Source organism: Notamacropus eugenii, chromosome 4 (genome assembly GCF_028372415.1).
Source record: "Notamacropus eugenii isolate mMacEug1 chromosome 4, mMacEug1.pri_v2, whole genome shotgun sequence".
NCBI classification, from domain to species: Eukaryota; Metazoa; Chordata; class Mammalia; order Diprotodontia; family Macropodidae; genus Notamacropus; species Notamacropus eugenii.
The window spans coordinates 121,163,870-121,191,328 of NC_092875.1; the positions used below are offsets into that span (position 1 = coordinate 121,163,870).

General features: G+C 41.0%; 1 protein-coding gene across 2 annotated transcripts; it reads left to right on the forward strand.

Moving 5' to 3' along the window:
- The first annotated feature begins 10,056 nt into the window (after positions 1-10,056).
- Positions 10,057-27,455, forward strand: C4H8orf76 (chromosome 4 C8orf76 homolog). Of its 2 annotated transcripts, XM_072603168.1 has the most exons (6): positions 10,057-10,333; positions 15,494-15,589; positions 16,193-16,336; positions 20,387-20,871; positions 22,060-22,192; positions 27,228-27,455. In XM_072603168.1, exons 1-6 carry the CDS (start codon positions 10,208-10,210, stop codon positions 27,423-27,425), a joined length of 1,182 nt encoding a protein of 393 aa, XP_072459269.1. In that variant the 5' UTR covers positions 10,057-10,207; the 3' UTR covers positions 27,426-27,455. The 2 variants fall into 2 exon arrangements, with proteins under 2 accessions (XP_072459269.1, XP_072459270.1); XM_072603169.1 differs by lacking the exon at positions 16,193-16,336 and having other exon boundaries at positions 10,071-10,333.
- The last annotated feature ends 4 nt before the right edge of the window (positions 27,456-27,459 follow it).

Below are 27,459 nucleotides of genomic sequence, written 5' to 3' on the forward strand. Positions count from 1 at the left end.
GCTAAATGTAGTCTGAGTTCTGTTTGACAGCAGGGTTTTTTTAATGTTTTCACTTGCTGCAGTGAGTTCTGCTTCAAGTACTGTAAAATTAAGCCTTTGAACATATTTGTTGTTTCCATTTCAATAACGTTAATTCTACATAGTTGTAAATAATTATTTTTTCCAGCCCCATGTCCTTTACAGGCTCAACATTTGATATTGCTCTGATGTTTGCTAGCTTTTCAACATAATTATTTAGCAGAGCAAAAGAAAAAAAGTCACCTAGCTGAAATGTGTCTGCATACATAATAAAAGTCAGCAGTTAGCAGTTAGTTCTTTCAGTGATTTTTTTTCCATTTTCTTAAGCCAAAAATTTAAAAGCAAAACAAAATCCCTTAGTATCCTAAAATTTGAACCATCCTTAGTAGTTTTTAAGTGTGTGTAAGTAATTTAGTAGAGAGCTTTGTTTATTTTTTTCCTGAAAAGAGAAAAGTACTGGCCCCAGAGGGCAGTACTGGGAGGCAATGGGTAGAAGTTAAAGAGGCAGATTTAGACAGAATACTAGAAAATAAAAAAAAAACTTCCTAATAACCAGAATTATGAAAAATAAAAGTCTGCCTTCAAGGGATAGCAAATTCTCCCTAACTAAAAGTCTTCAAATAAAGGCTATATGACAGCTTGATGGGAATTTTGCTTTAAGATACAGATTTAAGTAAGTGGCAGCTGAGGTTACTTCTAACTCTCTATTCAGTTTCAGAGGTTATATATGTTATATCCTCTCCTGGTCAGTTAAGAATATTTATTCAGTTCAACTAACATTAAGTCCCTATGAGAGGCATCATGGCACAGGGGATAAAAGAACTCAGACTCAAAGCCAGGGAGACCTGGGTTTCAGTTCAACCTATACTAGCTACATGATCCTGGGCTAATCATTTAACCTTCTTATAGCTCCTGCAATGGTGGTAGCAAGGCAATTCTTATTTGGGAGTTCCCTTTAACCAATCACAGGTGGTTCTGGAAAAAGTTTGGCCTGACATGCAGCTAAACTATCTCATCCAAATAGCATTAATAGATTAAACTGCAAAGAGATGAAATATGGAATGGATTTGTCAGCATTTCTTTTCATCATTGATGACAGTTTCTAACTCTACCACATCTGTAGTCTTAACATCCCAGTCCCTGATACATTGAATTAGGAAGTGGAAAATGAAGACAAGAAGAGCAGTTGAGTCAGACCAGGTCTATAGAGAAGAGATCTGTGCTGAGAACAATGCAGTTTTAAAAGCCTTAAGAAATAAGTTTCAGGGTCTATGATTGAAGAGAACACAGTGAGTGGGAAAAATCATGGGCAGAATTATTACCACCCCACCTCCAGAAGGCACTAGAGAGGACGTACATGAAGACCATTCTCATAAATATACATTAAGGAATCCTTGATAAAAATATGACAAGGAAACAACCAGTATTTTTTTTGCAGATCATATTTTCAGTCATACAACTGATTAAAAGATGCAGAGAATGCAAAGATTCTGCCATGTTTATTTCTGATAAAAAGCCTGAGTACAACAAAATGCAGTCTTAAAACCCTCCTCTCCAACAAGATATATCATGAATATGTTAAGATAATAAAAATTTCCTGATAAATGCAACCACAAAGATAACTTTAATCAATTTATGATTATGTATATCAAGTACGGCATAAAGCAGGAAGCTGTTCACTCTTAGGGACAATATCCAGTGTAGAGTCATTGGAGGAGGCAGATATCTTACAGATGTTGAAGTCCCCTGTATACTGTACTGAGTGCATTAAGCCCCACAGTACTCTGGAGCGGTGGTATCAAATATACAGCCCTGCAGCCCTTATGTGGCCTACAACATTCTTGAGTACATCCTGAACTAGATTAAAATGTAATTAAGACATTTAACACAATTAATGAAAATACAATAAAATATAAATGGTTTTCTAAGTCAAATGTGGCTCTTATTATGGTTCCCATTTCTATTTATTATGTGGTTCCCATTTCTATTTGACTTTGATATTACTTCTCAAGCTTTCTCACAAAAAATTCATGACCATTCAAAAGAGAACAGTTTAACAATCCACATAGGAAAACCTAAATAAGTAATTTGTCTAGAAAGTGGCTTGTAATTTGATGGCAGCCCATTATATGATTGTCCATTAGTGCATATACTTGGACAGGTGCTATAGATGAATCATGATTTGGGGCCATGGGAATATGGGGGGAAAAGTAGACTGAATTATATTTGAGAAATTGCATAGCCTTTTCAACAATCCTAAACCACTGATTGGGACAAAAGCCCAATATTAACAACATTTTAAAATTTTAATTCACTTTTTATTATTTTTTGCATTCATTTTTTTAAAATGTTGAGTTCCAAATTTTTTCCCTCTTTCCAGCCATTCCCCCAACCATTGAGAAGGCAAGACATGATACCATTACACATGTGAAATTTAAAAAATTTCCATTTTACCTATGAACATCTTAAAATCATCACTATTCTTCCAGTCATACCATGTAGTTGTAAATAGTTGTTTCTGAAGAACTGACATTGCAGTGTAACAGAGGAATGAGGAAGGTGGGGAGGGCTTTTTGTACTTTTTTTTTATGAGTTCCCAGAGGGCTACCCTACTAGTGGTGAGCCTTTCCGTACCTAACCTGACTCTTGTAAATCAGACAATCTGGGGAACTCTACTCAATATTTCTGGCATGACAGAACCTACCAAATCTTGACTTTTACTGGCATGATAATTTAGAACCCACAGTCACTCCACAGTATGATGAGGCATCAGAGAGTAACTGTGAAGCACAAAAGATCATCATCCAGAAAATCTATGATCAGAAAAGGATGTGGGCTGGTCATGTTAAAGGACATCCCAAGTGACACACTGATTCCCGCATAATGTTGAGATCTAGAGAAGAATTCTAAATTGATCTGTGGGAAGTGTTCAATTTTTCTAGATGAATGTCTTTTCACTGGTCACTGGGCAAAGATCCCACATTTTGAGTACCAACAGTTAAGGTCATGTTTATATAAAAACTATGGTTCTTAGCACTTCTGCTTTCCTCCATTACCACTGTTCTATCCCAGTCCATAGGAAGATATGGACCAGCATCTTGTAGGAGGAGAAAGCACAGATGGGCACTGAAAGGAGGGCCCATCTTGCTCAGATCTCAAAGCCCCAACAGCCTGCTCCCAAGGGCATAAAAAGTTTTTGGCTTCATATGCACCAGCTAAAAGTGGTCCCTTCCCCACATTATAAGGCTTCGTCTAAGCCCCTCTTTTGCCCTTAGATCACTCCATAAAGTGCTGTGCTTACTTGTGTAAACGTCTTAATCTTCCTTCTGTATTCCCCTTTTAGATTGCACACAGGGATTCCATAGGAGCTTTTTTCATATTAGAATCCCCAGTGCTTTGCACAAAGAGACTTAGTGTTTATTGAATTGAATTAGATGTGGGCAATGAGAAAAATCAGTGTCAAATGTATTTGAGAGTCATAATACCTTCAACAAACAGAGAAATTGGTGTCTAAGGGAATGTTTTAGGGAAAGGATGATGAGTTGTACCTGTGTTGGGTGGTTTAGGTTTTTTAAACAAATTTAACATGCTACTCTCTTAATTGACTTAGGGGGAATGCTGATTTCTCAAAGGTATCCCAAAGAACATAAACCCAAGCCTGTGAGTTTTTAGAAAGCTGGAAAACCTTTGGTTATGATTACAATCAGGTAAAGGTGTTCATTCTATACCAACTGTCATCTAGTATACAAAAATGGATCCAATCCATAATTGTAGCAGGGTTTTTTGTTCGTTTTGTTCTGTGAAAGGATTGTGCAACCCTTCAACAAGTGCTCCTTAAAGTGTTTTTCCTTTAAATTTAATTCTACCATAGGCACTTTGTTAAAAAAAAAAATTAAAAAAGTTCTTGCTACCAAAGAGTTGCACTCTGATGTGGAGCATACATACAGCATATGATTGGTTAAAGAAATAGAAGACAATTTGAAAAAGAAGACAGCTTTAAAAACTAGAAGAGTATTGCTAAGAGTATATGCCACGGAGGTCAGTGATAAAAAGTTTCTAATGAAAACAAACAGGAATAAGTGAACAGATTATAATATGTGAATATAATAAAAAATTATTGTCCCATAAAAGTAAAAAGGGGGATGGATTCAGAGAAATTTGAAGGGAATTATATGAATTGCTGCAGAGTGATGTGAACAGAACCAAGACAATTTATGCAACTATAACACTGTAGATCAAGGCAACTGTGAAAAGCTGAAGAACTTTTGATTCATGCAGTGATCAATCATGATTCCAGAAGACATGCTTCCCACATCTGGACTAGAGGTGCAGAATGAAACATACATTTTCAGACATGACCAATGTGAGAGCTTGTTTTACATGACTGTACTTAGTTTGCTACACAGGAGGACTTTTTTGGGGGATTTGGAGGTAACAGTAATACTAAAGGAAGAAAAGGAAATGATCATTAATGAATTGTTAAAAATTAAGCAGAAAAGAACAAAAGGAAATTAAAATGCAGAAGGGGAATTTCGGAACTACCATGCTAAACTGGAAATAAACATACAAGAAAAATCAAGCTGAATTTAGTGGAGATTCACAGTTTCATACACAGTTCTCTTTTTTTGTTTTGGGTTTTTTTTCTTGTATAGGGAAATGTAATGTCTGTTGATGTTTGTCAGGTTGCTAATAAAAAAAGAAAATTTGAATTTAATAAGGCCATTTGTAAACCAAGAGACTCAGCAGCATCTTTTAAAATGGCAAAGAACTGGAAATAAAGTAAATGCTTGTCCATTTGAGAATAAACAAGTTGTGGTATATTATATAGAATATTGCTGCATTTTAAATGCTCAGTGTGATGAATACAGGCAAGCATGAGATTTGTGAATTGATGCAAAAGTAAGTATAACCAGGAAAATAATATATGTAATGACTACAAACATGAAAGAATGATAGAAACGGTTCTCTGAAATTGTACAATTGCACAACTTAGCCCTAAAGAGGAGACACAAGAGATATCTACCCCACTTTCTTGCACAAGTCAGAAATGCGTGTGTTGGACATTAAATATAATTTACTTTTAAAAATGAAGTGGTTAATTGCTGACTTGTTTTCAGTCATATTTACTTAAATAACTTAACTTCCCAGTTCCTCAGCCTACTCAGTTTTCATAACCTCTTCTACTCTAGTTCAATTGCATACAGAGTTGGCCATACCCCTGCTATGATCATGGTGTATGAGAATTCCATTTCCTTGTTCACCAACTCCAAAATGTTCATATTATCATAATCTTTTATCATCCCATTTTTCCCTGTGCCTTGCCATGCCTAACCTTGCTGTTCACCCTTACCATGACCTCTCTCCTGTTCTTAGCCTGTCCCCCACCCCTTCACTGGCTGCATCATCTTTACTCTCCCTTCCCTAGCTCAGCCTCTTGGTGAGCCTGCTCAGTTCCAGACTGTTCTCTTCATGAGTCACATGCTTCTTTTTTCTGTTGACAAGAATGCCTTGCCAACTCCCAGCTCTCATCATCAGCCTATTTCTACTCCTGTGCTGCTGTATGGAACTCACAAAACCCACCACAAATTTATATTCTCTCAGTCTATTATATATATATATAATAGTAAGGCAGTCTGTTCCTAACTGATTTGCCATCCCACTCTCCAAAGAGTCTGTTCCAAATGTCTATTTCTCATCTTTTTTTTTTTTTAAACCTCTCACAACAACCCTTTCCCCCACCATTTCAACGGAAGATCTTGCTTCATATTTCGCAGAAAAAAAATGAGGTCATTTGCCAAGAGCTTCCTATTCTCCTCTTCTCCTAAACTCACGTCTCCCAGATGTCCTCTATGATTATATCCACCTCAGTGTGTCTGCCTCACATAAGACAGTCTCTGTCCTTGCCACAGCAAACACCTCCACCATACATCCCATTTTCTGCAGCAGATTGCTCCCTCTATCATACTCTCAGTTTTAACACTATTGTTATCCTCTTCTCCTTAACACCCTCTTATCTCAAGGTTTTCATGACATTATCCTCTCCTGGTGCTCCTGCCTATCTACTCCTCAGTCTCCTTTGCTGGACCTTCATCCAGGTCATGTCCCACTAACTGAGTGTCCCATAGTGTCTTGGTCTCTCTAATCTATTCTGTTTCTCTAGGTGATCTCTGCTCCCATGGATTCAGTGATCACTTCTGCTAATTATTCTCAAATCAGTTTATAGCATTTCTCACATATGCTTCCTCTGCAAACTCATCACCTCATGCTTGGACTATTGAGTAACTTGCTGATTAGTCTCTCTTCAAGGCTCTTCCCCCTCTAATCCATCCTCCCCTTAGCTGCCAAAATAATCTTCCTAAGTAAAGGTCTGACCATGTCACTCCCCTACCCAATAAACTCCAGTAGTTTTCTATGATGTTCAGTACCAAATATAAAATCCTCTGACTTTGAAAGCCCTTCATCACCTAGTCCCTTCTTACCTTTCCAGTCTTCTTACATTTTAGTCATCTCCACTTACTCCGTAATTCAGTAACACTGGCCTTCCTCAAAAAAGATGCTCCATCTTCTGACTCTAAGCATTTTCTTTGGCCATCTCCCATGCCTGAAATTCTCTCCCTCCTCATCTCTGCCTCCTAGTTTCCTTGGGCTTCCTTCGAGGCCCAGATTATTTCCAGGATTGGTTACTAGTTTAAAAGTTTTGTAGCATATTAATGTTTCTTCTGTTATGTCTAGCCAGTAAGGAAAAACTGTCACAATTTCAGTACAGAGAACAAAGTTGATGACTTTCACTGTTATTAGAGATATTTCAAAGTACATTTTTGAATGGTTTGTTTTAATTATTTAAAGAGGAATTACTCTAAAAAGCCAAAATATTAACCAGATTCCATTGTTTCAGTTTGTACATAACTGGGCAAAAGTGTGGTTTGTTTTGGCTATTTGATGTTGAAGTACTTAATACCATTTAAGAAAAAAATAGTAAATATTGTGTGTCAGCACCATGAAAGATGCTGAGATACACTGCTGATAAAAGGGGAAGTTGAGACCCACACCTTCAAGAGTTTGTATTTGCACCAGAAAAAGGCATGAGACGCAGATTTTTAAAAATCATAAACTAATGCAGCACTTAAAAGATTGCATGAGACTTATGAGTAAGGTAGAATGAGAAAAAATGACATAACCTACATCCCCTTCCCCTTTCTCCCTACCTCATACAAATATTCCAACAGAGATCTCAGGAGAGTAGATAGGAACTAAGGAGAAACCACAATAGGCCATTTTTTCTAGCACAATATCAAAATAAGCAAGTAATGGGAGTAGAAACCATGGGGCAGATGCGTTTGGATTGTGCAGCCTGAACTCAGAATCAGAATAGGGATGCAGTGATACTGTAACTGATCCCAGATGGAGGAACAAGTATGTTGGACTCAACCCCCTGAAATACATGGTCACATCACTACAGGAGTGGGTGTGTTGGTAAATGTCTAACAAGGAGCTCTCTGGGGGGAAAATACATACGTAACACACTTTTTAAGTTTAACCTGCCTTATTCTCTCCACTTTCTTAAGTCTAGAAATCAACATAATGATAAATTCAGCCCTGATTTGTAGCAGTTGTCAATCTCCACAGTTTAAATGCTCACAATGAAAATTTAACAATCCAGCTGGCTCCCAGCGTCCTACAGACAGCAGTGTGGTATTAAACCTAGAGAAGGGAAGTTGTACTCAGCCCTCAAGCAAAGACTCAAGCCATAGAGGTGATCGTCAATCTATGCCTTAGCCACCCAGTGCAGGTGCTGTCACTTAGGTGAAGGAATCTCAGACTCGGACCCCTCGAACATTAGTAGGCCACAAGACTGACACTCTAACCCTGGGAGAAGAAAGAATGCTGTCATTTTAACCCAGGAGAGGAGATCTTAGGTCCAGGTCCCAGAAGCAGAACAAAGGCTGTACCTCTGTCATCTACACCAGGGTAGGGGAACCTTCAGCCTTGAAGTCACATGTGCCCCTCTAGGTCCTCATTTGCAGCCCTTTGACTGAATCCAAACTTCACAGAACATATTCCTTTAATAAAAGGCTTTGTTCTGTAAAGCTTGGACTCAGTCAGAAGGCTGCACCCAAGGACTAGAAGGCTACACCTTGAGGCCTCAGGTTCCCTACCCCTGCAAACCAAGAGGAGGTAGGGTCTGCAAGTCAGATGCTGGGAGCAGAACAGACTTGGAGTTCTGTAGTTCAACCCCACAACCCGACGCCAGATAGAATAGGTCAGGACCACAAAAGAACGCAGCAGTTTATTTGACCCGAAGTCCTCAGAGTTTGGCATTAACTCAAAGTCCCAATCATGGAAAAAAGGTTGGAAAAATGAGTAAAAGAAACAAACAAAAAAGATCACCATTATGATGCCAGGCATGCTCAAGATACAAATCCAGGAGAAAACTCCCCAAACACCTAGAAGTAAAACTTCAAAGAAAGGTTTGTATACCAGAGCAATTAGAATTCATAGGAGAAATGAAGCAAGAATTTTGTTAAGGTTAAAAATAAAAGGGAAATAAGAGTGCTGCAGGGAAGAATTAGAGAAGCCAAGAGAACCAGGGAGGAAAGACTTGGAAAGGGAGCTGATAACTTTGCACAAGAAGTATAAAACATTACCTAAGTAACAAACTCCCTAAAAATTAGAATGGGCCAAATGAAGTTAATGACTCCATGAAGCAACAAGAAATATTAAAGTCAGAGGAGTGCCTTTGTTTTAAAAATAGAAAAAAATGGATGGTATCCATCTCAAAAACAACTGACCTGGAAAACTGACTGATCAAGGATGTCACCATGCTGGAGTCTGGAGTCGGAAAGTTGTTGTTGGATCATTGGCTTTGTGTCTGACTTCTTGGGGCCCCCTTTGGGGTTTTCTTGGCAGAGATGCTGGAGAGATAGTGGAGTGGTTCCTTCTCCAGCTCACTTCACAGATGATGACATTGGCTACTGAAACGCATGGGAAAATTCAGGGGCTGGGTGGCTTTCAAAGACACGGTTTCTTCCCTTTAGGGGTCCAGGTCCCATGGCCCCATCACTCCCTTGGCTTTTGGAACAAAAATCTATTCTGCCTCAGCCTAGATCACCTGAGGAGTTTATCGGACTTGCCTTTCCCCCCTGCATCTGGCCCGCCCAGGTCCATCAGCACCATCCTCATCCCTAGGAACTTGGCCAGATCCCGTTACTTTACAACAAGCTCTGACACTTGGCCGGAACGGTGTGAGGGGGATCCGCTCCAGGCGACTTCACTTTGTACCCCCAACCTCATCAGGAGCCCCCGGGAGCTCAGACCGGGCGACTACAAGAAACAAACTACGCTTTACCGAAAGGTGCCACAGGAGATTAGTTTATTTCAGTACTGAACTGACTGACCTGGTATCTAAACCCTGAAACGGCGAAATGAGTTAGGGCAGAAGCAGCGGGCAAAGCTCCCCGGAGAGGGGCCTCCGTGTACCCGCCGTCAGAGCTAGCCAGGGGTCACCCAGAAATAAACAGGAAGTGGAGGCCCTGGCCATATCTTAGAAAAGGTAAACGTCATGTCATAGGCTCCCGGTAACCGCTGAAGGGGCTGCCGCAGCTGGCACCGCACCTTCACCAACGCTGGCTGCAACCGCAGGGCAGCAGCCGCCTGGAAACGTCCCTCTGGTTGAGGGAGGGGGGCAGATGACCTGGAGGCCAAGTCACTGGGGTCCAGGGTGAGGGCTGGGAGGAGGCCGCGGGATTTGGCCATCAGAGAGCTCGGACTTCGGGGCGCCCACGAGGGAGGAGGCCGGACCCAAGGGGATCTAGGATTGGGGGGAGGGGGGACGGCCCGGGTCGGGCCTGCCCCCCAGCAGCTTCCTACGTGCCTGCGCCTTCTGGGGCGGAGGTGTTAAAGCTGGATCCCCCTCACACACTGAGCCGTCCGTGGGCTCTGAATCTGTAACCCTACGAGCGACCTGACTTAGGACACGGAGCCCAGCGCCACCCCTTCGCTTCCGAGTGAAAACGGCGTGGCGCGGGACTACAACTCCCAGCATGCCCGGCGGTGGCTTCGGGGAGGAAGGCGGGGCGCGAGGACTGGACTGGAGGGGCTCTGCGCATGTGCGTCTCTCCTGCCCCCTCCCTCTACCTCTTCTCTCCTACCCCTTCCTCGCCTCCTGTCTGGGGCCGGATGAGCTCGGGCCATGGAGCCGGACTCTCTCTTTCCGGTGCTGGGCGGCGAGTTCGAGGACTCGGTGTTTGAGGAGTGGCCGCGGTCGCGGGAGCTCGAACCCTTGCCGGTCTACAGCGCCAAGCGGTGCGAGCCCCAGGTGAGAAGCGCCCCGCGGCGCCCGCGAGCCCCTGCCTCTTCCCGGGACGTCCCCCACGGACCAGTCCGGCCAGCCGCTGGCACTTAGGGATCGCCTGCTGTTTGCCTGGCGCGGGGATGGGGCGGGGCGCGGGTCTCGGCCAGACGGAGATGCAAGGTGGGTTCGCACAGTGAAAGTCAAGTGATTGAAGATTGCTCAGGAAGACCCCCTCGGATGCGAGTGGTTTCCAGAGGTGGAGGTGGGGAGGGAGAGCAAACGTGTGGGGCCTGCTCGTGCAAAGGCGTGGAGGCGGGAGATGAGATGTTCTACCTGAAGAACAGCTCGGCCAGTTTGACTGGATAGGAAAAGTGTGTGAAAAAGAATAGGGTATCATTGGCCTGGAAGGATGATCTGGAGCTGGATCCCAAAAGACTTAAATGCTCCACGGAATGTGTGTTTTGTCCTAAAGGCAACCGAGAAGCAAGCATGACTTAAATGCTCCCTGGGTGCCAAGCACTGTGCTGATCCCTGGGAGTTCTGCTAAATGGTGGGATTTAGGAATACTCAGAATCACTACCCCATGTCGCATTGTGCAGTAAAACCCACAGAGCTTATGGGGAAAGTGGGCTTGGGGCACAGAGTCTGTGACATAAAAAAAGACGGGAATTTAATTTTAAAAACTAGTAAGGGGTGTTATATATGTGCAGGTTGGGAAGGTTGAATCCCTAGGCCTGGGGAGGGGGTTTGTGAGGACTAGCCCTTCTTTGTTCATGCTTCCACTACCTCAGAAGATACATGGTAAGCTTGGCCTTTTACCCAACAAAGACCTAAGGTTTGCTTGTGGAAGTGGGGATACAAAGGGGTGCAGATTGTGAGTCACTATGAAGCTGGGCAGTTTTCAGCATTCTCCATGTTTCTTAAAGGAGAATACATATATAAAATGTTTCCTGAAATATCAACCGAGTCGGAACAAAGTCATGTTTTCAAAACATACATGATAGCAAAAGTGACTGAACCAACAAAAATATAGTCCACTCTCTGCTCTCCTAGTGATCTGACCTTTTCATGGGGAAAGGCAACACATAACAAGGATCTGAAAAGGGGCATGGGGATGGGACCTTAGGAATATCAGTTTTATTGCTTTATGGAGGATGGTTTGGAGAAGACAGAAGATGATAGAGAGGCCAGCGGGGGGGTTATTGGAGCAAAGCAGGAGAGAAGTGAGGAGTGTTTGGACCAGGAAGACCGGTTAGTGTGTGTACAGAGAAGGATATGGATGTGAGATGGATGAGATGTTGAGCAGGTGCAATCAAATTGCCTAGTACCTGAGTGATTACAGCGAAAGTCAAGAGAGGATGCCCACGTTGCAAGCTTGGGCACCCAGAAGAATGGTTATGCCCTGGGGGGAAGTAGTCAGCCAATAAGCATTTATTAAATGTACAGTGCCAGGCACTGTACTAAGTATACAAAAAGAAGCCAAAGACAGTCCTGCCCTCCAGGAGCTCACAGCTTAATGGGGGAAACAAGCAAACAAATAAGTGCAAACAGGATAAATGGGAAGTAGTTAAAAGAGGGAAGGCACTAACACTAGGAGGGCCTGGGAAGGGCTTCTTGTAGAAGATGGGACTTGGAGCAAGCCAAAGAAGCCAAGAGACGGAGATGGGGAGGGAGAGTTTTCCAGGGATGGGGGACAGCCAGAGAAAATGGCCAGAGCCGCGAGAGGCCAGTGTCAGTGGATCCAAGAATACCTATGGGGGAATTAAGGTATAAGAAGACTGCAAAGATAGGAGAGAGCTATGTTATGAAAAGCTCAGAATGCCAGAGGATTTTGCAGTGTCAGAGGAGAGAAAGGAGCGTATTCACGACATATTGCAAAGGGGAAATGAACAAGTCTTGGCAACGGTTGGATATGGATTCTGAGAGACACTGAGGAGTCCAGTATGACTCCTAGGTTGTGAGCCTGGGTACTAGGAGCATGGTGGTGTCCTCTGTACTGAGACGACAGGAGCAGGGAAGGGTTTATGGGGCAATGTAGGTAGAGAATTAGAAATAGGATTGGATTTAGAGTAAGATGATAGGGCCTCTTTTGGGTTATTATGAGTTTAAGAGACCTATGGGACATTCTGGTGGTGCCCAATAGAGAAAGTTGGTTATTGGGGACTGAAAAGCAAGAGAGAGATGGGGGCTTGATATGTAGACTTGGAATTAATCTGCAAAAAAAATAATATTTGAACCTGTAGGAGCTGATAAGTTCACCAAAGGAGAATGTAGAGAAAGATGAAGAGGACTCCGGCCCTGGACTCCAGCCCTTCTAATGTGAAGGCGATGGATAATAGTTTCATGAACGAGACTGAGAAGAATCAGAAAAGTAGGAGAAGCAGGCTAGGCAGTGGCACAGAAAGCCAGGGAAGCTAGACTTAGACTATCCAGAAGGCAGGATCTGTCAGCAGCATCAGAGGTTGCACTGGGGTTCAGGAGAACAGAGGAAAGAAACATCTTGGGGTTAAGCAATAACGAGATGAGTAATGACCAGATGCTGTTGTCATCAGTCCAAGTGTTGAGGCTGAGACTTAAGTGGGAGGTGAGGAAGTGGTAGTAAAAGTGTAGACAGCTTTTTCTAGAAGTTTTGTTGTAAAAGGAAGACAAAGGCCAGGTAGATTGACAAGATGAAGGGATCACGTGAGAGGTTTTTTTTTGGGTTTTTTGTTTGTTTTTTAAGAATTAAGGAGATTAGCCAGGTAGAAAGTCCTGAAGGGAGGATGTTCCCCCAAATCCAGTAATCTCTCTCTGTCTCTGTCTCTGCCTCTGTCTCTCTGTCTGTCTCTGTCTCTCTCACTCACACGCACACGCACACGCACACCAGTAGCTCCCTCTTGTCTCCAGACTCAAAATACAAAATCCTCTGGTATTCAACTTCACAAGTGGCCCCAAGCCCTCCTTTCAGCAAAATCCCCACTTATCCCACAAATATTGTCGGATTGTTGAATTTAAAGCTGCAAGGGATTTCAGAGATTATCATAGAAGCCATACAAGCTCGGATCCCCTAGCCCTTGTTATGGGGTCCTCAAAAGTCAAAACTATTTTCATAATAATACTGATATTATTGATATCATTAATAATTCTATTTAAGTTACATTATTTCATTAAATTAATAAAAATACTATTTTAATTTCTAATACTGTAAATATTGATAGCTATAACCCATATAAAACAAAAGCTTTTCGGTGGGGTCCTCAGTTTTTAAGAGTGTAAAGGGGTCTTGAGAACCACTGATCTAGGCTACTCTTCTATTTTACAGATGAGGAAACTGAGACCCAGCAAAGGGGTTTTCTGAAGGTTCACAGAACTAGGATTCCAGCCCAAGTTTTCCAACTTAAAATCCAGTGGTTTTTTTCCATAGTACAATGTACTGCATACATTGTAGATACATATTTTTGAATTGTTCTCTAGACATCTTATAGATCTTTTCATCCCCTTCTGTTCACTAGTGTCCTTTCCATGTATTTTCCCTGGCTAACTTTAGTGCTAGGTTTTTGTGGTTGTGTGTGTGTGTGTGTGTGAGAGAGAGAGAGAGAGAGACAGAGAGAGAGAGAGAGAATTTAGGTGAATCTTCATAGTTTTGTAGACTTTAAATTGGAAGGGAAAACAATTCTATTAGTACACAAGCTATTTGTTTTGAAAGTTTGTATTTATGCTGGAATTAGAAGTAAGACTGGATACTTAAGGATAATTGCCATTTAAGGGAATTGTAGTTTGATCAGAGTTGCAAAGTCTTTCAAAGTTTTTTTTTAAAATAATATTGTCATCATTGTATGATATGAATAATGTAAAGAATTCCACTATATTACATATGACTTGAATATGACATAAATAGAATGCAATATATTTCATTCCTTTCATATACCATAATTTGTTTAGCAGTTCTGCAGTAGGTGGGTACCCCTTTGTTTCCAGTTTGGGGGCTACCTTGATTCTACTGAATTGAACATTTCCGCTTGTGGAAATTGCATGTGCCAGGGTAGTGAACCTGTGGCCCTCTAGGTCCTCAAATGCAGCCTTTTGACTGAACGAATTTAACGGGCCATACTTGATCTAGAGGGCCACAGGCTTCCCACACCTGGCCTAGGGAAAATTACCTGTTCAGTTGGATGAGCTAGGACCCTCAACATAGGTATAGGATCCGGGAGATATGAAAATAAAGCAACATTGCCTTTCAGTTAAAGGGAATGTCCTAGGGCTAAGTGAATTTTGGCTCAGTAGAAATAAAATATTTAAAACCTGTGTTTATCAGATTTTTTCAGCCCAGGAGCTTTTGGTATGAGACTGAAGTTAAAAACAGTTCCATTCTAATTTTTATCTTTCTCCTTCCTTCAGCCTCCTGTTGTTGATCAGTCATTCACCTGAGTCCAACTCTTCGTAACCCTATGTACTATACTGTCCATGGGCTTTTCTTGGCAAGAATACTTTCATTTCTTTCTCTAGTGGATCAAGGCAAACAGAGATTAAGTGACTTGCTTAGGGTCATATAACTCATAAGAGTCTGAGGCTGGATTTGAACTCAGATCTTCCTAACTCCAGGCTCAGTACTCTGTGCACCATGGCACTACCTACTGTTTTTTATTTTGTATCAGAAGTAGCCATAGAGTAGTGGGTAGAGTGAAGTCCTACGTCTGACACACATTGGTCCTTTGGACAAGCTGCTTGATTTCTCATTCCCTCCAGGGCAGCTCTGGAAGACTCTGTATCAGTGCTGATCTGTACTGGTAGACAGTTTCCTCACTGGAAGTTCCTTATGCCAATCTGAAATCCTGTCTAAAATATCCAAATCAAATCCTTCTTGTATTGTTCTTTATTGCCTCCTTCCCTCAGATTTCTGCCAACCCTGCTCCTTCTCTCTTCATCCACTCCAAAACCATAGGCTGTTCCTTTACTGAAGATGCTATAAGCCCAAAGCCTTGGTATCTGGTGAATATATAGTTTTGTACCAAGTTTCTTTAACTTAGTGGCTACCAATATATTTGTATGCTTGTTTGCCTTTGACTTCAGATAAAAGCTTAATGTTTTCTTGTGAATCTTAGTCTGAAAAACTATTTTTTTTAAGTTTTGTAAGTTATATTTTCTTTTAAGTGGTTGGTACAATTGATGGTTTTACTCTATAATGTGAAATTTTTTGTTTTCTAGTGGTTTTATGAGGAAACAGAAAACAAGGATGAAGTTGAAATACTCACCATCAAGAAATTTAGAGGAGACTTGGCATACCGGCAACAAGAATTTCAGGTACATATCTCCTAGCCAATGAAAATCATTACTTTATGGGGAACCATGCTTTTGGGAAATTTAACAGGTTTATATGTCTAAAATGTGTAAGATTGGTATGTGCAAAAGCAAAATTTGCCTCTCGTAAAGTATTTTTGTTCTTAGAATCCCAGTCCTTATCTGGGTGTTTCTCAGTGGTCTTAGTCTTCTGCAGCCAACTCCACATATAATTGGTTCTTCTTGTTACTTCATGACTGTCTGCATCTCACAAATGCAGGAGTGCCTCCAGCACAGATGGATGTATTCTAGTGGTAAAGCACAGTCAAAAGATAGAGGAGCCCTGTCTTCCCTATGCTAACAAGGTGTTCTTTCCAATCCCTTCTCCAATAACCATTAGAGCTGACATCCTATGTGTTTTAAACCTTGGACTTTTACTATCTTTCAAATTGGAGTGGGAGAAAGGGATGGAGGTAGTGTCACATGAAAATGATGTGACACTTTGCTCTCTGCACACTCACCCCAGCCAAAAAACCCCAACAACATACAAACCAACCAGCCTTTTACTAGGTTCTTTTCTGCAATACCTTTTTTTTTTAAAAAATTTTTAAACAAATACTTACATAGAAAGCACTTCAGGAGTACTCAAGCTGCTTTGAACTGTTGTCACCTACCAACTTTGCCATGAGAAGAGATGTCCAAGAAGGGCAGGCTCGATGTTTAATTCACCTAGGAAGGCATATGGAAGCTCTGGAGATTGCTGAGAAATTGGTGAGTATTGTATGTAGTCATTTTCATGTCTTTCCTAAGTCCTTCTCCAGAATTGATGAGTCGGTTTCCTGAAAATGCCTTGTTAGTGAAATGTGTGGGTTTTGGACTGTAGGATTTTATGTTGAATTTTAATCCCAAAATACCATTGTTTCCATTTAACATTTTTTTCTGAATCATGTTGAAAATCCTCAGTTCTCTGAAAACCTTTTCTTTGCCGAGCTACTTCCCTCATTAAAAGCAAACACTCCCACAAAGTATAGCTTACCCTACATTCCTAAATAAAACTGTGAATGGGGCAAAATAACTCTTGACTTATATTTAATGTGAATGTTGAATAAAAGTTTGTTGAATTTACAGTTCTATGTGCAATTTTGGTTTTAAGACATTTATGGCTGATTTAATACTACTTTTGGTGTATAATCTAGAGTCTAGAGATTAAATAAATTTAACAGGATAGAATAGTACTTAATATTTTATAGATGTCCTTTTGTTTCTCCTTCACCAGAGGTTCATGAGAAAACATTGCTGTGATTTTTGGACTAGGTATCATAACTGTGACAAGTTTAACAGGCCTGAAATTAGCATGATGTTTGCTTGCAGATTTAACCCTCCTATTTCTTCATTAATAAGAAATTTTAAACCATTCCCTGGTAATGGTTTTGTGTTTTGTTTACTGTGTAGATCTTAGCTTCTGGAGGCAGAGGAAGTTTTGGTAGTACCTTAGATCAAATGATTTACTCCAAAATATGGAAAACATCTGTGTCTTGAGCTTTTAAAGTCTGTGTTAATTGTGGGCTAATTTTAAGTTGGAACCTAGTCTGCTTTGTCCACTGAATGTTGGTCATGTAAGCATCAGCCTGCAGATAAGCAGACTGCTTTGTCTTTTCCTTTTCCTTCTTTCTAGCTGCTCCTCACCCTCATCATTCTTCAAGTCTCTTACCAAATTTCCCTTTCTATCCTTCAGTCAATACTTGCCCATTCCAGTTTTTTCTCATGCTTAGACTGCCCATGTCTAGCACTTGCAGCAGTCCTGGAATTGAGAAGAGAAATAGGAGCAAGGGACTGTTCAGGATGTTAAAAGAGGCAAGGCTCTTATGGTTGGCTGGTTTAACCTGTCATTTTGCAGATGAGGAGGGAGAATTCAAACTGAAGTCTCCTCATTCCAGATCTGAGGTTCTTTCCATTGGATCACTTGGCATCAAGGCAGTGTAAGGTTGGTCCGCGTTAGGTAGCAGCCACCCTGTAGGTAGAAGACCACCCAGAATCTGATACCCATGTCAGGAATGTCAGTCTTCATGGTCACTTCTCACCAGGCTCTATGCTAAGTGATAGTTGGTGAATTGGAAAGAGTACAGAATATGACAGCAGATGCTGCCCAGTTGGCCATCTTTGGTCAAATCCTTTCTCTTCAATTTTTACTTCTTATTTACTTATTTCTTCCAAACCATCTCTTTTTGTGGTACTCTTTTTGCTTTTGTCCCAGAATTCTCTGTTGCACTGGCACATGCTGACCTTTTCAGTTTGCTATTTCTTAATCTCTTTTATTATTTTTTGCATTGGTTGCAAGCTACTCCTTAATTCCTGACCTTTTTAACATTCTGTAGGGGTAGTTCAGTACCTTGATTGTATTAATAAAGGCTATCAGGTTGTAAGATTTTGACACTCTACCTCCTGTTTATCTTCCTTTTACAAAGCTTCATTTGTTGATTTCTAGATAAGATTTACAATAAACTTAAGTTTTTGCTATTCAACATATAATTAGATGTTTTTATAAGTGCTTAGTGCCAGTGAACTTTGAAGAGCTTTAATTAGTGAGGTGGGATAAGTAAGCTACTGTCAGGAAATGTTATACTTTCTATGTACACAAATATTTTTCCAAGAAAGTGTACAACTCGTAGGATTACTAAGAGCCATGAAGTATCCATATCATCTAGTGGAATATATAACCTTTCAGAGAGTAATTTACCCAAAATCTATCAGAATTAGTTATGCTTTATGCACACAGAAAGCTTGGTGCGCATGGGAGTGTGTTGAAAGGTAGAAAACATTATACATATGCTAGTTTTGTTTCTTCTGCCCACCCACTATCCATGGGTGGAGTGCAGGGCTGTGTCCTCAATCTTCTCTTCTTCGGTACTGTCTTGGTTGGTGATCTCATCATTGCTCATGGCTTCAATTAACATAGTTATGAAAATGAATCCCAGATCTTCAACTGGCTGTCTTGAAGGCTCAATAGGTCCAAAGTAGAACTCATTTCCCGCCTCAAACCTTCCCCTCTTCCTAACTTTTGTGTTACTGTTGAAGGCACCACCATCCTCCCAGTTATCCAGGCTCACCACCTTCTTGTCATCCTTGGTTCCTTAACTCCGCTCACCCCATATCTGTTGTCAAGTCTTGTTATTTCTACCTTCACGACAGTTTTTAATATATCTTTCTCCATTCACTTATCGCTCGTCCATTGCAATAACCTTATAATGTGTCTCCCTAACTTGAGATTCTTCTCCACTCTGCCCAGCTGCTAAAGGGCAGGTATGACCTCATCATCTCCCGGGTCTCCCTTTTACCTCCAGTATCCAGTATAAACTTCTCTGGCATTTAAAGCCCTTCACAGTCTGGTCCTTTTTGACCTCTCTGTGCAGGCTGTAGTCTGTCTATACTGACCTGTTATGTCTATACTGATCTACTTACTGCTTCTTGTACACAATACACCATCTCCCACCTTCATGCCTTTGTACTGATTGTCTGCCATCCCTTAAATGTTCTCCCTTCTCACCAATTCCTGACTTCCTTTGGTGCTAAGTTCAGCAGGAATCCTTATTCAGTCCCCTGTATTGCTTGCACCTTCTGAGATTACTTTCTGTCAAATTTGTGTATATCCTGTATGTACATATTTATTTATATGTAGCCTTCCATTCTGAATGCAAAGTCTTTAAGGGTTTTCCTTTCTTTGTATCCACATCATTGAGCTCAGTTCCTGGTCAAAGTGTGGTCTGACTCATCTTGTTGGTGTCAGGGTACTAGGATTATGGTGCCTTCCTTCATTGTACACATACTATATATGAGGAGGGCATGATTGGAATTCCAGAATAATGAATGCTCTGGCATAGGGAGCTAGTTTAAAATGATATCTTCCCATACATCCATAATTTAGACCTCTTGGGTCTTTTACTTACCTACACAGCTTTGCTTTTTCAATGCACATTTTATGGGTGAGAGTATGACAAGGGGACCTTTAAAGCCAGCTCCATTTCTAAGACCTAAGATCAATATAAAGGTAACTGCAGCCAGATATCCATACCTTCATAGCTTAGATTTTCTTTATCACAGAAGAAGAGAGTTTTTATTTTCCCCCATAGGCAGAGATGGGAGCTGCTATGGTATCAAGCGATAGCCCCAACTTAGAAAGACCTTCTGTTGGCTAACTTAGGAGAGAATTTGTGTTTTGGGGGAGGCCAAGCAGTCCTATCTCTGGCCAAGAATAATTGACCTCAATAACTGTTACTCAGGAAGTCATTTGGATTCAATTATCATGCATCGGGAAGCACTGAGAGCTTCAGGGCTCTCCTGCTTAAGAAGTGCAAGCCTAGTAGAATTTAAACTAAAATATGCTCAAATCCTCAAGGAATTAACCATTTATGTTTTAATACAGCCGTGCAAAGTAACCGGTGACCCACGGTCTGAAATTAGGCCAAGTCTGCAAGAAATCAGGCTTTGATCGATAAGAATTATAGTAGAAATTGAAACTGTAAGCCATAATTGTAATCAACTTCTAGTACTAAATTTCTTCAAGTTACTAATGCTAGTTATTGCATGGCTTCTCCTGACATTAGGACATGTGGGGAAGCTGGTGAATATTCTGCTGTCTAGCATATAAGCTTGTAGCTTTAAAAAAAAATGCTGTAGGATGGTTGAAATATGTGTAACTTAATTTCCTGTAAATTTTGACTGCTCATTATTATGGATTGATATTATTACATGGAAAAATGTGCCTCGGTTTATCAGTTTCAAGCCTATTCTGCAATTTAATGTTTTTAATCTTTTGGTTTTCAGGGCAGTGGAGCCACTAACAGTGACCATTTAACTACTGTGCTCTATCTTGAGCTCACTATTTATTCAAGTCTGAAAAACATAGAGAAAACAGTACTATGCCTACAAAAACTGATTTCTTTGCATCATTTTAACCCTTGGAATTGGACTAAGCTTGCAGAAGCTTACCTGAGTCTTGGACTAGCTCTCTCAGCTTCATTTACTTCATCTCAGAAAGAAAACAGTTTTACCTTAAGTGACCAAGAATTCAAAGCCCTCTTCCCCTCACCAAAAAAAGAGCCTTCTCTATATTTTTCCAAAACTTTGAATGGAGACTCTGGGTTTTCTGTGGGAACAAGTAGTAGCTGTATCCAGAAAAGTGAAAACTCTGTTAGTGATGTGCGACCTATGGCACCAGAGACCTCCTTTCATCTGGCATTTCAGTCCTGGGCACCCGCAGTATGGGCAGAGACTCAAATAAAGGCTTGTGCCTCATTTGTCAGAGCCAGGTAAGCTAAGGATGAATGAAAAAGGGCAGGATAATACTGTCAGAGAAAGACTTTTCTGTTCTGCATTATAAGTATATACCTGTCAGTCAACACATTGTGATTTTCAGACTTTTGCTTTAGCTCTAATCAGTGCAAAGCTTCAAAAGAACATTCAGTTTAGTTTTAGGAGAAAGGGGGAGAGTAAAATGCTCCTCTGTTATACAGATCACACCACCAGTGTTATTTTGATCCATAAGAATGAAAGGATAAGCTGCCTAGAAAATGCAGCTTGTCTTGCTCTCTGAGATAAATCTGTGAAAATTGAGAAAAGAAAACTGATTGTCAAATTTATCCTATTATACAGCTGAGAGTGGCTTTGAGAAGGCAGATGAAGGATTGTTTTTATGAGGAGGCAATTCTTTTTAGTATGTGCTCTTCTTTTAAGAAAATTAAATGCTCAGCTCTCGTCATTTGTATCCACAATAATGGGAATAGATCACCCTTACTTAGCTCACTCTACAGAGGAGTCAGAGGATCCATCCCTTGGGAATTCAAGCCTCTGGTCTCCTTAAAATAATATAAATTCAGAAGAAAAAAGATAATTAGGTACTTGTGCATTTTATGAGCAAAGAAACACTGCTTCTTAGATTTATGTTATTATCCAAGAATATACTTTTTAAAAAAAAAACTAAAAGAAGTCAGAAGTATTTAAAAACAAAAAACGAAAAAACACAGACTGAAGAACTTTATAGGGAGTATATATCTGCTTAGCAAATTCTATATTACCTCCACAGAGCCAAGCCTAGAACATTCAGAGTTTCTTAGTTTATAGGGTTGGGCTCTCTTCAATCCTGGTTTCTATATTAGAAAATAAATACACTACTTAAATTCATAGGTATTAATCCATGTTATTTCCAAATAGCAATGAGCTCTTGTAAGAGTATTTACCCCATTAAATAGTATCACTGATAGATGATAGTGTATCCAGTTTAGAGGCAGTGACTCTACAAGGCCAGCCAGCAAAGTAAAAGAGAAAAAGCAGCTGTAGGAAACCATTCAGATCTAACCTATCCATCTATTCCCGTGATGGTGATTCCTAAGGAACACTCAACAACAGATTTACTCCCTAAAAGTATAAATGAACTCTTTGTGCTCCCCCCCCCCCTTAGAGAACCTCTGACCTGTCTGTTGACCAATTGTGGTTTTCAGGCTTTTGCTTCAGCTCACTCAGTCTCAGCAAACATCTTTTGCTTTAGAGAAGAATTTCAAGGCTCAGGAGGAAATTGAAGATAGACTGAAAGGATTTGGCTTTGAAGAAGAAACATTACTGCTGATTTCTGAGGTGAGTGTCCACCTGACATGGGGGCAGCTGCTCTTCATTGGGTTGTAAAGGGGTCTCCTTGGGAGAGAAGTACAGGTGTCTCACAATCATTTCAGTTCCAGAAAGGAGCCTTCTCTTGTCAGTTTACCTCTATTGCTCTGACCCAGGCTGTCCTGCAAAGCTTGCCATCTTGGTAGTTCCAGAACAAGTCTGGGAAAATAGCATCAGAGACCATTGACTGAAATACAGTTTGTAAATTTCACTGACAGTCCTCACTGAAAGAGCATTGGAAGCCAACTAGACTGACCTTGCCCCCAATTCAGGCTTATGTTTTCCCTACAGGATGAACAGATGGAAACGGGTTGGTTCTTTATGCTCATGAAGCAGTGTGTTGCATTTGTAGACAGCTCTTGTTAGAAACATTTTCCTTACAGTGAACAGAAATCTACCTCTTCACTGCTGCCCTTCCTCTCTAGCAGTGCATTATATCTAGTACATCTCATATCTAGTGCTTAGCTTCTCTTTTCCTAATGATACAAGTTATCCACCTTTCTCACTTGTACTGGAATAAGAAGTTGCTTTGAGGGGCATGGGTCTCCCACTTCCATGCCATATAACAGAAGTGCTGTGGATGTTATGTTTTGTCTTCCTCGGACAGCATCCACTAGATCAAGTGAAGGGAGTCTTCGGCCCATTTCCAAGTATTCTCTTTTCCAGGCTAAAGAGCCATAGTTGCTTTGGTCAGTCAATGAGTCAGCATTTTTAAGCACTTGCTGTGTGCCAGATACTGTTCTAAATGGTAGAGATTCAAAGAAAGGCAAGAGACAGTCTCCTCACCAAGAATACACAGACTAATGGGAGAGACAACTCAAGAACTGCTATGTACAAACAAGATCTAGATAGAGTAAGTTGGAAGTCATCAACAAGGGAGGAAGGCACCAACATTATGAGGGATCAGAAAACATTCTTTGTGAAGTGTGGAAGAGATGATGAGCAAGAGAATTTCAAGCATGGAGGAAAGCTGGTGAAAATGTGTGGAGTCTAAAAATGGTGTCTTGTTGGAGGAGCAGCCAGTATCACTGGGTCACAAGGGATGCAGGGTGACTAAGTTCTGAGAGACTGGAAAGCTAGGTAAGGGGTCAGGTTATGAAGGATTGGAACCCCAGAGGATTTTATATTTAATCTTGGATGTGATACAGAGCTCCTGGAGTTTATTGAATAGAGAGATGACATGATCAAACCTGAGCTTTAAGAAGGAAGATTAATTTGATAGTCAAGTAGAGGATGAACTAGAGTGGGGAGAGACTTGAGACAGAGAAACCAATGAGCAGACTTGGTGTAGTCCAGGCCCGAGATGATGATGGCTCCCATCAGGGTATGGACAGTGGCAGAGAAGGGAGTTAGGAGCGTAAAAAGATGTCACAAAGTTAAAATGCACAGGTCTTGGCAGCAGATTGGATATGGGGAAGTGGGGGGGTGAGGAGAGAGAATGAAGAGTTGAAAATAATGCTTAGGTTGTGTTCAAGAATGCTGTTAATAGGGAACTTGGGGAGAGAGGACAGAATTTGGGGAGAATATGAGTTTAATTTTAGACGTGTTGAGTTTAGGTTGTCTAGGGGATATCCTGTTCCAAGATAATGTGAGTATGGAGGTTAGTTACAGCTGGATAATTCTATTTGAAAATTATCAGCATAGAGATAATTGAATCCATGGTAGCTGTTGAGATTGCCAAGTAAAATAGTATAGAGGGAGAAGAGAGCCCAGAACAGCAGCTTGAGGGATACTTGCCATAGCCAGTATAACCTAGGCAAAGATCCAGCAAAGAAGAATTATAAGGAGTGGTCAGGCAGGTTGGAGGAGACCAGGAGAGACTAGTGTTGCGAAAATCTGAAGAAGAGGATATGGGGCAAAGAGCATGATCATCAGGGTCAAAGGTTGCAGAGAAACCAGTAAAGATGAGGATTGAAAAAAGGCTTTAGTAATTAAGAGATCATTGGTAATTTTGGAGAGAGCAGTTTTGTTTGAGTGATGAAGTTGGAGTGTGGGGAGTAAGAGAATGAGAGGAAGGGAAGGGGAGACACGGACTGTAGAAGGCCTTTTCAAGGTGTTTAGCTGCACAGGGGAGGAGAGAGGCGTGGTGACAGCTATCTGGGACACAAGTTGATCACGTGAGGGTTTTCTGAGGATAGGGGAAGCAGGAGGGAGCAGACAGAAGACTGAGAGATGGGGCATGATGGGGGCAGCCTGCTGGAGGAGCCTGGATGGAGTGGGATCACTTGTACAGGGAGAAGGGCTACCGCCTCGTGAGATTAGAGTGGAGGAGGAGATAATGGCAGAAGTATCCAAAGGACATGAGACGAGGAGGGAACAAGAGCAAGCTCTCAGTAAGTGGTGGTGGTCTTTGTAGTCGATAATGAATGATAGGACTGTTGTCATCTCACATGAGAGAATGCGTGTGGAGCATCTTCCAGACTTCAGAGCACTGTATGCAAGTCAATTATTTTATTGTTGTTTTTATCGCTGAAGTAAGTAGACCAAGCCTCCTTTCCTTCCATATGGGCCCTGAGGATTCCTGTCCACAGAGTTCAGCTTTCTGCTCCTCCCTGTTACATGTTGTTTTACAAAGCTCAAACTCTAGCATCTTCAGCCGTCATCCCTCAACATACTGCCTCTGGCTTTGTCTGCAGGACATTCCCTTTTGGATGTCTCACCATCACTTTAAATGTAAGAATTTTTCAAACTGACGTCCCCAGGATATATCCCTGACGGTGCCTTGCACATAGTAGGTGATCAGTAGTATTGAGTGAATGAAAGACAAGTGTGCCTTTCTCCTGGCTTCCTTGCATCTCCTGCCACCCAAGCTTATTAGCACTGCAGAGTCCTCTCTGCTTTCTCCTGTAGTCTGCTCACCTTTATCCAATCAGTCATTGTGGAGCTTTTCTTCTTATGAAGGATTATTATGAATTGTTTCCAATGTCTGTCTTCCTCAGACATTTTTTTCCATTTTCATGACTCCTGTTCCCTAATCTGGGTCCTCATATCTCTTACTTAGATTATTATAATAGCCTATTATTCTTATATATGTATATATAAAAACATCCTGTAACATATGTATATATGTGTTATAATATGCAGTCTCCCTGCGCTTAATCCATTCTGAAAACTGTTCCAAATGAATCTTTTAAAAGATCATGTTGGTCAAGTTACTTTCCTTTGAAAAAACTTGTATTGGCTTCTCATCATCTGCAGGAACAAAGCCCTACCTCACCACCAAATCCAGTGCTTGCCTGGTTTCCTTACTACTTTCCTCATACATGTTACCCACAACAGATTAATCCATAGATTTCCCAGATGTGCTTCATACCTTCTTCTCTGTGGCCCTTGATTGCCATTCCCTTTGGTAGGTTTCCAGCTTTACCTCTACATATCAGAAGCCAACCTGGTCTTCACAGTTCATTTCAAGCTTCATCTTTTCCATGAAACTTTCCCTGACAACTTTAGCCCACAGTAATTTCTACTTCCTCTGTGATTTCCAGCACTAACTGTCCATACCACTCATTTGGCATTTAGCATATGCTGACTTATATTGTGTGTGTTGGGGGGGGGGGGTGTAGACTCAGAATATCTTAAAGGTGGAAGGGGCCTGATAGAATCATCTACTCCAGCTCCTTGCTTCACATATGAATATTTTCCCTTAGTCATCAGAGACTTTGGTTATTTCTCTTGGGGTTGGGTGAGGAGGAGAGAGGGGAAGGCTTGAGGTTGAAGCTGTATGGTCATGGGCATCCTTAGGGATTTGTGTAGGTTGGGGTGTGTTTGAGTCAGTGGTAGTGGATGGGAAGGGTTTATTGGGGCATATGTAAAAGGGATGAGCTGGAAAGTTTGAGAGTCTGTGTATAAGAGCAGGCTTATTTTGTTTTCCAAACTAGATTCTAAACTTTTTGAAGGCAGAAACCATCTTGTAGTTCTCCAAAGATTTCTTAAAAAGTGGTACTTCACCTCCCATTCTTTAGAAGGGGAAAATTATTATTTAATACTGGATTTAGACGTTCACTAAAACAAAGTCACTGGTGGTCACCTGCACTTGCTTTTGCTTCAAATAATAGTTTAAGGTCATTTGAAGGATTTCTCTTAATGAGTTGCTTATGCAACTGTTATTTTAGAATTTTCATTCGTTTTACAGCTGCTTATTGAATATATTAAGGTAATTAAAAATTTTTTTTTTTTTTTTACTTGCTGTTGCTTAGCTTGGTTGATTCCATAGGATATGAAATGGTTTAAGATTTCTCTTTGCACATTGTAGCAAATTTAAATATATCAGTCAACAGCTGTGACTTTATGGCTAGGTTTTTTTTTCCCACTAACTACCTTTGCAACAAAGGCCCTACAGAGAAGGTGTTCTAAAATCCAACCCAGAGTTTTGAAGGCATGACCATATAGCATTTGGGTGGACCTGTTTCTCTCCAGTAGGGAGCAGTAGAGTGTCCTCATTATAGCTGTTGTTGTTTTCCTTTCCCCTAATTATATACATTATCCCCTTGTGCCTCTTGTTTTTCACTTGTCATGGGTTCAGCAGTTACTTGGGAGGGGTTGCTGTCTCCCTAGCACTTACACGTTTTGACCTCCTAACAGAATAACACCTGAGAATAAATTTTAATCTCAAAAAGCAACAAGATTCTTCCCATCAGTGCTTTTCCCGTGGTTTGACTGCGTATGAGAAGGACCCTGAATTGTATTTCTATCAGCAGAAGGTGCTTGATACAAAAAGATTAGACTGTTATTCTATGAGAATTGAATCCTGGTACTGGTCTGGTCCATTTTAATGGCCCTTTGCCAGGGGAGGTGAGGTTGAGATGTAAACAAGAACATTGTGGAACTAAAAAGGGACCTTTCCATCAGTACAAAAGAATGAACATCTTTGGTTGGAAATGTCCCCATTTCTGCTCCCATTTGGAAGTATTTAAACCAGTAGCTCACATTCTCTTCTCTCCTGTGTCTGCCTGCTGCCTGTTTTATAGGGAATGTGTGGGTATTTTTTTTTTTTTTTCTGCTGCAGGTTATGAGAGAAGACCTCATTCCAGAAAAAATAAAAGACGAAGTTCATGCAGAGGTGAAATGTGTAGGCTCTGAAGCCTTGACTGCCCTGGTAATCTCGTCTTCCAAAGAATTTGAAGACAAATGGTTCAGAAAGGTCAAAGACCATTTATGTCCCTTTGAAAATCTGTTTCACACAAAGATACACATCTCGCCTTAGCAGTCCATTAAAACAAATCACACCAAAAAATCTT